At 38.5% G+C, this 12,022-nt stretch overlaps 1 protein-coding gene across 1 annotated transcript in view; it reads left to right on the top strand.

The window, feature by feature from the left end:
• The first annotated feature begins 9,423 nt into the window (after window positions 1-9,423).
• Window positions 9,424-12,022, top strand: part of LOC135707386 (protein hairless-like) — a 115,893-nt gene continuing 113,294 nt past the window's right edge. Inside the window, exon 1 of the mRNA XM_065229204.1 lies at window positions 9,424-10,945. Within this exon, the coding sequence (XP_065085276.1) occupies window positions 10,348-10,945 (598 nt within the window). The 5' untranslated portion in view covers window positions 9,424-10,347. The remainder of the gene's footprint in view (window positions 10,946-12,022) is intronic.

Genomic DNA, 12,022 nt, shown 5'->3' with positions numbered 1-12,022 from the left:
GCAGGAATCCTTTTCTGGAATGCACCATGAGAAAATTCCTGACTGTGACACAGGCGTCGGGGTTATGAGAGTAATTTGTTCTGTGTTCACATACCGTCCGCCATCATGGGAGCGAGCGAGGTGAGCACACAGCACAACAGACGGATAGAAAGGATATTCTGGTCTGATTCTGATTTGGATGTGCGCAGAGCAATGGAAAATGCCTATTTCGCATGAAGAAAACCCAAAACATCCACAGGCAGACAAGACAAGGAAAAGGAAAGAACCAACGAAGGACAAGGTAGAGGGAATGCATGAATAGCATTTTCATAAAATTATCGCTAACCGAAAACGAGTGTCGGTTAGAAAATAATTCTCATCAGAATTTCATTTTTCCCACGCTCAACAGCGATCGTTGGCAATTAGTTTCCCACGCCGATGGGAATTTTCCCAGCATCGGGCAAGAGCGGCTTCGTAAGTCAAAAGGGAAATTCATCGGCGGGCGAATGACGGAAAGTGGAACGGATGAACGCCGGGTGGGAGTTCGGTGAATTCGCCTCACGATGGGTGAATTGGTAGGGCGAGTTTTGCGCTCCGTGGTGTTTGACAGTTGTGTTGTGACATGCATGTTTTCTGGTATTTCAGGTTTTATACATGGAAACCATGGGTATTTTATTAATGGAAATCAACATAAATATTGCAGACATGATAACTTAATTCATTGTAACAATTTCCTGCGGAAAACCATAATCAATCAGCACATCGAAATTGATTTGGTTTATCTGCAAGCTTGTTTCGCTTCGGATGAAATAGAGGAAGTATTGAAATCGTAATAAAATAAAGCTTGCAAAAGCTATTTCAGCAAGATATACTATTTTTCGAAATTATAAAACCATCATTTATAATGATAATTTATATTTATAATATTCAAGAAGAGGATGTAAAGTTTGTGTCATACACATTTACAACATTTGCAAGCTTGAATAAAATACATTATTATTTATTGGAATTGAAACATGACTTCCATCGTCATGTCGGTGCGAGACCATACGATCAAAAAATTATCCAGATTTCAACTTCAGCGTCACGGAAGACGATTGGTTTGACTGATAATTGCACAGGTTCCACGAGGTTCCTCTATTTTGCATGTATTACACACTCAGAAATTATTACCGTACTCGGTAATTTTTTACCGAACATTCAACAGCTGAACGTTCGGTAAACGAAATGCCTACCAAACCTTCGATAAACCAATTTTTTTAAGAGCTGTCAAAATTACCGAACGATTCGGTACTTTTTTGCGGAGCGATTCGGTAATTTTTACCAAACTGTTCTGTAAAACTGATTTTCCCACTATTTTTTAAATTTTACTACCGTTTTCAGTTAATTTGAATTAAAAAGTCTTGAAATAATATTTATCAGTTTTTAATGAATTTTAAAATTGTCACTGCACTTGTGATACGTGCAATAAAAATGTATTTGACACCAAAATGTATTAGAACCCGATGTTATGCGATGCAGTCCAGATAAATAACCTGCAATCAAATCATGCTATCGCTGACAATGCCTGGAAAATAATTGGATTTGCTAAATAAACAATTACTCATGAAATATGTCGGTGATCCATTGATCGTGGTCAAGAATTTTTAACCTTACCTGCTCAATCGTAATTTTTGTAAACTTTATTTGCACTTGATTGCGGATGCACTATTTACCATTCACTAGTAAATAAAGCCTCTCCAGATTTGACAGTTTAATAGTACAAAATTTCGGTAAAATTACTTGTGATTTACGGTTTGTTCGGTAATTTTTTACCGAATTCGGCGTTTTGGCTTATTTTACAGATCGTTCGGTATTTTTTTACAGAGTTTATCAAATTTATAATCAAACTACCGAAACTTCGGTAAAATTTTACCGAATATTGGTGAAATTATTTTTGTTTACCGAAAAATCTTTTTTTTTAAGGCTTTATTAAAGAGATTTTTAGCCTTAGGCTATTCATCTTTAACCGAAAAATCTGTAATATACTAAATTTACCGATTATTTCCGGTAAAAAAAATACCGAACAAGCAAAACATAGCTGAGTGTGTGCCTCAGAAAATGACGCCTTTTCAGAAGATGTATAAAAACCGACAAAATTAAAGAACCCAATTAAATGAATTGTGGCAATTAAAAGAAATATTAAGTTATTTTAATTGATCAAGCCAAGTTATTTATCATGGATGATTGTTGATTAAAGTATATTGTTGATTACAGCAGATTACTGATCAAGGCTAATTGATGATCAAGGTAGAATTTTGACCATGGCATTGGAAATGCTTGGTTGGAAGATCTGTTAATTTGCTTCAATGGCACTCCGTTGCTTTGATTATATCTGAACGTATATTTTTTAATTGAGTTCTGTTGCAGCTTTTGAACATCGCAAGCAGTTTTTGTTTTATTGAGCATAGAGTTCATCTGATGGAAGCCTTTTAACGATTTGTTATTAAATATTATTAGCAATAGCATGATAATGTAATGCCAGATTTTGATATTTTTGCGTTCAAATAGTCTTTTTAAAGTAGAGGAGGGGAAGAATGTGGAAGATATAATAAGGTATTGTAGAACAATTATAATATTATTTGATATATATTGATTTAATTTTACACATAAAATTTACAATTTGCTAAGAGTTAACTTTTAATTTTAAGTGATTTATGATTATCGTGTTGAGATGATTAATTACTCTAGAGTAGGGTAAACGGGTTTCTATCAAATTTGTAAGGTGATTGGTGATCAAAAATTACCACAAGTGAATTTTGAATTACTCAGTTATTTCACGGAACCAAATTTTGTTCATTTAAGTTAAAAATATATATGTTTATTAAATAAAAATATGAATAGTTCAAAGTAAATTACAAACATGTTCTCAACAAAAATATGTATGTTTAGAATAAATTCAAAAGCATGTTTATTTCAACAATACATAACCTGGGTAATCAATTTTTAGCGTGTCCTTTTTTCCTTCTTGTTTACATTCGGCAAACTTAACCGAAAACGGCCTGCAAGCGGCGAAACCGAAGTAGAGGGTCCGGAAACCCACGCAATGTTCCAAGCTCGACAAAACCGGTGGAACATCACAATATTAACGGCAATCCGTCGTTTCGGATACCGATCCCCATATCATCCTCACCCCCCACCCGACGTCGAAAGAAAAACAGATCATCCCCGAACACTAAACGTAGAAAGAGGCCGGTATGAGGACCAGCGTCATAAACGACAAAATGACGCTAATATCACAAAGTTTCACCAGTTTTACTGAACTGGATCGGATCGGACACCCACCCCGACGGCCCCCCGGATCCAAACATCCACAGACTTTCCATAATCGCAGGAATTTCCATTAATTTGCTATCCATTTTATTTTGATTTATTCAGCATTCAAATGCTAAAATAATTTCAAAATATGTTTGTTTCTTTTAAACATGAAAAGCATGTTTAAAATAAACATATTAATTTTTGATTGCATATAGTTTTCAAATAAATCAAAAATATTCACGTTTATTTTCAACACGAATATTTTTAAAATAAACGCAACATTATTTTTGTTTTAAACATTATTATCAATGGATTCAAACGTAGAATACGTTTGAAATCAACCTAGTTTATGTTTGTGGCCAGAACAAACTGAATTTACGTTTAAATTTACCTCAAATATTTTTGTTTCGACGGTAATTTTTTCTGCGTGTTTAATGTAATAAAAATAATTCTGGGTAATTTATTAATTAATTTCAGTAATTCTTTCTGCTTGGAAAATAATTAGGTCATTAAAAAAAAATAGTATTTTAGTTGCTTGAGGTAAACTTTATTATTAAATTAGTGAAAATCGAATTAAGATATTAAAAAAAAAAAAAAAAATCTTAAAAAATTAGGGGCCACATTATTTAACCCTCGATGCAACCAAATAAAAGCGACTTTTTTCATATTATGGGCGATCCATTTATTATGTCACGCTAAATTGAGGAAATATTAACCCCCTTCTACCACCGACAAACAGGCATGAATGACCATAATAAGGGAAAAAGGCAGAATTAAGTGTGCTTCTACACCGACAAACCGATATGACACTTAATTCTGACTTATGTCCGAAAATCGTAAACGGCCGACTTAAATGTGCATTGATCCGCACTGTCAAAACCATAGGATTTTTTGATCTAGCTAAAAATAATTTGTCCAGAATAGATCAGACACGAACCAATTTATAACTTTTGCATGCGGGTTCAAGGCTTAGTTAAAAATTTCCCGCGAACATGGAGCCAGATGTCAACAGTGTGCTCTGGTCAGAAATTTTATTGTTTTTGCGATGGTCATTCATGTCGGTTTATCAGTGCTTCTACCATAGAGGTAACTCTAAGACAAGTAGGTCCCGAAGAAACGTGCTCAACTTTTTGGCTCACCTCTGGTACTATCTTCGGTCCCAAGCTTGTCGAATCACCCCTCGAAACATAGGAAAAACCAATAACCCCTCATTTTATCTGTCAAACTTTCATAGCGAATCAAAACAAACATAGTGTGGTACTAGAATTTTGACTGGAATGGGGTACGTTAATCGATTTGCTTGGGACCAATAGGCTAGTCAAGTAGTGAGCCAATTTAAAATCGTTAGTTTCGTATTGATTGTTGCTTATACATTCCATAAGACAAACCACATAGGTCCTATAAGAATGCATAAAAGGTATGTGTGACCGCTTTTACATTTCATTTGACACATGATCTTCATTAACTTTTTGCAAGGCGTCTACTTATAACTTATACACAGGGCCTTGAAGGAGCTAGAGCTGCGATTGGGAGTGCTGATAGGTATTTACTTTCAAGCAAGCGTTTATTGATTATTGAGTTGCCCATATGATGAATTCTAGGATAGCTCAGATGACAAGGCAAGCGGCTGGTGATCGGAAGGTACATGATTCGAATCCCATGCAACGACATGTATAAGTATTTAATGCATTTTCTAATATATGTGTGGTGCGAGCCACGTCAGAAATAAAGAAAACAATCAATTAAGAAACACACCCTTCTCCCTGTCCCCATCCCTCTTATTCTCGGGTTAACTTTCCCACAGTTGAAAAATCGTTTAATAAATGTATAATAATGTCTAATTAAACGTTACTTCACATGAGAATCAAGCGTATGTAAAGCATCACTGTTTTAAGGAAGCAGTGATGTCTAATAAACGCTGAATAATAAAAAAACGTATAAACTCTGTTACAACTCATATAAGTCGAATAAAAGCTTCTCAACATACCTTATACAAAACCAAGTAGTTCTATATTTTGATTGAATAAATTCTCCAGATTTGTGTGAACAAAGCCTGAACAGAAGTTATTATTAAAAATAGTACTATTAATACTATAATAATAATACTATTAAGCATGCAGTTGAATAAAATGGCCAAGAAGTCGTTTCTTCAATAGACAATTGTTTGTTGGGATAGGTCTCTTTTCTTCATTCAAATTGTTTTCAATATTCAAACGTCATGATTACCTGGATTTTGTCAAATAAGGTTAATATTTCCATTGCTTGATTATCTTTAAAATCACCAAATAATTTTCCAAGCAATAGGAATTACTGAAATTACCCATAAATTACCCACTATTATTTTTATTACATTAAAGTTACTGAGTAATTCAAAACTCACTTATTATTTTAATTATATGTGGTGATTTTTGATTGCCAATCACCTTACAAGCTTGGTAGAAACCCTTCGAGCAGCAACAACACACGAACGGTAGCAGCAGAAATACAAAACCAATGCCGAAAACGATGCGGATTGGACAGTGTTTTTTCACCGAAATATGTATGCAATGCAATTAATTATATTTAGGTAAAGTCACTTTACTCACAATGTGAGTGATCTACTGATTTTTAACAGTATCATTCACCCATATTATAGGTATTGTATGAAAAACCCAAATATGGGTGAATCAACTAAAAAATAATCGTTAATAAAATTAAAAAAACCATTGGTAGAATTAAAAGTTTGCGTTGGTTCTTTTTGGTAGAAAGTCTTTAGAATTTAAAATAAAATTTCGCCTACTATCAATTCAAAAGTTAACCGCTCCCTACTTTTAAAAGTTCAAACTTTCAAAACGAATTGTACTTCTGTCAAAACAAAAGCATGGCAGTGTTGGAATAAAAAGTGGATTATTTTAAATTCAAAACAAATTTTTATCATGAAAGTGTGGTCTAATTGAAATGATCTTTTTCACTTTGAATTGAACAATTAAAATATTTTCATTTTAAATACCAGCATTGTCAGTATGACATGTAGAGTTTTTTTTTATTATTCAATTTTATATTTATTATTTTTATTATGATATCAAATCATGGCTCGTGATGAACTGATGAACTCAGACAGTATGTATCAACGGTTTTGGATCGTTAGATATCATGCATTTGGCACACTGTAAGCATTGCTTTTATCTCTGCCAGTAGTCTCCAGGCCAGCTCCCAGGTTTCCTTGAAGATTGATAATCCTTGTAACCTGTGAACATGTTGAAGGGTCTATAATTCAAAATCATTGAGAAAATAGATTACACCTACAGTAAATATGATGCACATTGTACAGTCCGAGGAACAGTTAAATCTGGGAAACGAATCCGGCAAAGGCCTCGGGCTTCGCATTTATTTTGGCAGTAATTGATTGCTAAAGTTCAATCGGTGCGGCACTCGTTCGTGGTATCTTGGGATAATATGAACGGTTCCAGGCCAAGTTTGGCCAGCAGATGGTGCGAACCAAGAAACGTTCATTTTGGGTCGTTTTGAGGTAATACTGTAAACAGCGAAAGTAGTAAGCATTTATAAAGGTTGTTTAAAAATATAAAAAAAACACTTACTGGATCGTCGAGTAGGGCCTATTTGATTTGATCCAACATTTCAAAACCATTCACGGAAATCTAAAACCGGAAGCCAATTTTAGGGACGGGCAGAATCTATGTTTGGGAAGTGGATTGATATGACACTACTGCTGCTGCTTCTGTTTTGTTTTGCATGTTTTATCTTAAAATTTAGCGGCAAAATTTCAGTGCTGCCAAAAGTGTTGGTGTTTAGAGTTATTTTTGACAGTAAACCAATTTTCATTTTAAAAAAATGCACTTTTAAAATTACGAGTCATAAATGAACTAAAAACTTTCAAACCAAAAAAATAGCTTTCGTTTTGAAAATATTCGTTGTTGAAACTATGAAGTTTGAGGAATTTTCAATTTTAAAGTGAATTATTTTTATTACAACAATTTTTGTTCTTTGTGTGTACCTATTTATACCCCGTTCACATTACAGCGTATATCACGTGATATACGCTGTCTTGCAATGAGCACTCATACATCTAGTTTTCACTGGAAATCCTATGTATGAGTGCTCATTGCAAGACAGCCTATATTACGTGATATAGGCTGTAATGTGAACGGGGTATTATGGGTGAACTGAACTAAGGCCAAAGACATTCTATTAAATAAATTGTTTTTTTTTGAAATATTGCTCCAATTGGGTTCTTTAAGGGTATTGAGGTTTATATAATAGAGCTAATATACTATAGAGGAAGAATAGCACTGATGTTCCCTTTGTTCATCGCTTTGTTCCGATGTTGAATAATACCGGGTGTGTGTTGTCATTCTTGAGGAATGGACAAAAACAAAAGTCACGCACAAGCACCAGCCCCGATTCAGAACAACCGCGGAAAAGTCATAACAAAAAAACGCAACCATCAAAATGGCAGCCGAAGAGTCGCTCTCTCGCCCGCGCACTTTTCTCGCTTCATTCAAGAGCGGGCGAAAAATGTGTGGGGTGTGAATGAACCTATCCGACCAGTGCCATCCCGCTCTGGCCACCGGTGGGCTCCATCTGTCATCTCATTTTTTCCCACGCCAAGCGTTGTTCGTGTTGGTGACTGAACTGGAGGAACCGCGATTGCAGGCTCTCTGTGCTCTGCTGCTGCGGTTGTTGGGCACTTTTGCTGTGTTGTGTGTCGACAGAGCACACAGATAGAGAGGCACAGGAGCAGGCGAATGAAACATTCAACGACGGCGACGACGACGGAGAAGAAGAAAAGCTGGCTCACAGCTCGCTCAACATCCATCCATAGCTCTGAGGGGCAGAAAGGAAAAAAAGACATTTTTCGGTTCGAATGAGTGTAGTTTAGTGGATTTTCCAGTGCACAGAGTGTAGATAAAGTGCAGTTCCGGTTGAAAGTGATAAATTTGTGTTCGATTGAGTTCGGACTTCGATAATCCTGCGGTAGAAAACCGATCCCGGAGTGCAACACAGAAGTAGGAGGCTCCGGAGCGAAATAAAGAAGAAGAAGGTGAAAATATTGCCAGCGGAGGAAGAAGAGTGTGGATTTTTTTTTGGTTCGGGGAGGAGATTCATCAAAGCTCGGTTTCAAGAACAGGCAGAAATATTTTTCAGTTTTCTGCTGGAAGAAAAATGTTTGATTGCCACCGCGCGTGATGACGACGGTGGCCCTCCCGGGAGTTGCGGGATACACGGGAGTCGGAGTGTGTGTTGAATATTTTTGGTGTGATTTTCTGCTGATGATGGCGGCTTGAGTGTAATGGACGCAGCCGGACTAGCCTGTGCCGGACGACGGAAGACCGTGTAGAGAAACTGGAGCAACTGTTATCAGCAGGTGATTTTTTCCGCTGGAATCCGAGCGGTTTCTAGCCTTCTGGAGTCGCTAGCCGTATGTGCCAATCCGTTAGTGGGTGCAAATCTTCCACATGTGCGGCCAATCCGGGTGTAATCCGACCAAAAAGAATACAAATATGATCGGAGCCGAGTTGCTGTGATTCAGCAAAGTAGGATTTATTGGGGAAGTGGAAGTGACAAATATTTTGAAAGTGCTTATTGCCTATCATTCGATGATATGTAACAGTAAGGAAAGAAGTTCTCTAATTTTTATAAAAATAGTTACGGCTGTGAAGCGAATAAAGCGAGATAGAGGAAAATATAACAGAATCAATCTCAGGGCATAATATATTTTTCGAATGATTTCATAGTGATCTAAAGGAGTAGAGTTGAATGGGGGAGCGAAATACGGAGTACTAAGCATATTTTGATAGTGTGTTGCATTGACAAGAAGAAAATGGTGACGAAGCTCTGAAAAACTCCGAGTGTGAAAACCATTCAAACACACGAAGGGAAGTCCAACCAAACACAAAAAGGCTACAACACGGAGCTAGAGCGAAGAAAAGTTGACAGATTGCGAGTGTGAACGGGCACGTCGGTGTTGGTGAGTCGGTGTATGTGTGTATCGGTGACAGAGGGCTTTGTACACAGCAGTGCTGGGGAGAATCGATTTTTCCCTCGACGTGACGACGACGACGACGTTGGAGTAGGCCTCCTATAATCTATCTCTCTGTGTCCCCTTCGTATGTATGGCTTGGATTGAGTCTCCCTATAGATGGGGGAAATTCACTGCTGGATGATCCGACCGAGCTGCAGTGGAGGTAGAAGGTGGCAGGAAGTGTGAAACGGAAATACACCACCACCGGGAGTCGGTGGTAGGCTGGAAAATATACACAACAATTCGTCAATCGAACACGTACGCACACCCACAACAGGCAGCAGGAGCGCAGGCAGATGTGAAACCATCCTCTCGGCGACATCAACCAACATCATGCAGATTAATGGAAGATAGCTCACGCATTCGCACTTTTCCACACCAGCCACGACCGCTTCAAGCAATGGGAATCTGTGTAGTCAAATTACCCACTTAGAAACACCCCATATTATGCCTATGTTGCATTTGCCGACATCAGCAATATTTTCGGTTTCCTTTTGCGACTCGCTGCAGCACAAACTGCTGTGTGGAATCAAGTAGCAGCAGTCAAAATAATCAATTAATTGATAATGTCCTCTTCCAGTGAAAATTAAAGCCGCACAACAAGGCGCTCGCCACACGGCCTGAGAGCGAGAGCAAACGAACAGAAAATATATATCAAAAAAGTAATAACAATAAGACAAGCAAGACTCTTGAATCGGACATTCCTCGGCGGCGGCGGCGGAAAAGAGGAAAAAAGGCGACCGACACTCTCGCACACATACTCAGAAACGACAAGAAAAAAAAAAGAAGACACACACGGTTGTGTGATCTCGCACTGGAGCACAACAAATTAAAGGTATTATAAAAAAAAAATCCAAAAGAACAAGACCCAGAAAGAGAGAGAAGGAGAGAATACGGTTGGAATCCCACACACATTCTCAGTCCCGCTTTAGCTGTTGCTCCACCGCATATCTTGCGTGAATCGGGCAACCGGATCGACGACGATACACTGGGTCTGATCGAACGATCGCCGAAAGATTCGGTCGGATCCTGCTTCATCCTACGGGATCATGTATGTAATCAATACAAGCAGCGGCAAGGAAATCCCAAACAGCTACCCAACCAGCTCCAGCACCGGAAGCAATTCCAGCAGTAGCAGTGGCAGCAGCACCGTTACACCCCATCACCAACAGCACCAGGAGATAATCAGTAAAATCCTGACAAAATGTGCCACGATGACCGATGAACCTGCCGCCACTACTGCCACCAGCACCACCACCACTGTCAATGGCACAGCAACCATACTGCTGTCCCCTTCGGCACGCCAGCATCATCCGGGGGTTGGGGTAGTTGGTGTATCGCCCCAGTCGTCCCCGGCATCGTCGTCATCGTCCGCTTCGTCACCGACTGCCGATGGACCGCAGCTGCACAGTAGTTTCGGAGCGCCTGCAACGGGAAGGGATAAATCGAAAACTTCGACTGCCGTGTCGGGTAACTCCGGCGGAACGAATGGAACGGCTCTGAACTCTGGCCACGTCGGTGGTATCAAGCATGGCGCACACGGTAGCCTCAGTGCCGGAAATGTTGGAAAAGTCAACGGCAATGGGACACTTTCGGGGCCCATCAGTGCTACCAATGCGCCCGGTGGCAGGTTGCAGTTCTTCAAAGGTAAGTCGAGTTGCATTTTATTACATCATTTCTATGCGTTGAACATTTTCTAAATACGGGGAAATCGGAACATTTAACCGGGACATGATGCATCTCTAGGGATTTGGGCTACCAAACGAACGCAACCCTAATAAAAAAACACCATAAGCGAACGACAACCCAAATGATAGAACTAATTCATCAATGGTTTGGTGGATACCCTGAACACGATGTTACGCAAAATAAAATGGCGAAAAACAGTAAACAATTTCGACTGATACCCTTAGGCAATCCCCTCCACAATCCAAAGAAGGAGGAAGAAGCTACTGATCGGGATCCATCTTCGTGAGTCGCTGTCGGCCATCTATGCCAAGCGCGTCACCCTCGTTCCAAACAACATACAGCTCGCCAGCCTCATCCGTGTTGAACACCCTAATAGCTAAGCATTGCTCAACCATCACGAAACCACTATAAATTTGATAGAGTATGTTTTGGACATTTTTCAAGGTTGAATGTCAGTTCTCATATGTTTAAATTTAGCATACACACTCAGAAATTTTTACCGTATTCGGTAATTTTTTACCGAACTTTCAACAGCTGAACGTTCGGTAATCAGTTCGGTAAACGAAATGCCTACCGAACGTTCGGTAAACCAATTTTTTGATGAGCTGTCAAAATTACCGAACGATTCGGTACTTTTTTGCGAAGCGATTCGGTAATTTTTTACCGAACTGTTCTGTTAAACTGATTTTCCCACTATTTTTTAAATTTTACTACCGTTTTCAGTTAATTTGAATTAAAAAGCCTTGAAATAATATTTATCAGTTTTTATTTAATTTTAAAACCGTCACGGCACTTGTGATACGTGCAATAAAAAATGTATTTGACGCCGAAATGTGTTATACCCCGTTCACATTACAGCCTATATCACGTAATATAGGCGGTCTTGCAATGAGCACTCATTCAAAGGATTTTCAGTGAAAACTAGATGTATGAGTGCTCATTGCAAGACAGCGTATATCACGTGATATACGCTGTAATGTGAACGGGTTATTAGAGCCCGATGTTATGCGATGCAGTCCAGATAAATAACCTGCA

Source organism: Ochlerotatus camptorhynchus, unplaced genomic scaffold (genome assembly GCF_037179485.1).
Source record: "Ochlerotatus camptorhynchus isolate MF236.1 unplaced genomic scaffold, CSIRO-AGI_Acam_v1.1 ptg000024l, whole genome shotgun sequence".
NCBI classification, from domain to species: domain Eukaryota; kingdom Metazoa; phylum Arthropoda; class Insecta; order Diptera; family Culicidae; genus Ochlerotatus; species Ochlerotatus camptorhynchus.
Note: the sequence above shows the minus strand (reverse complement) of the source record. Positions and strands in the feature narration are given on the sequence as shown.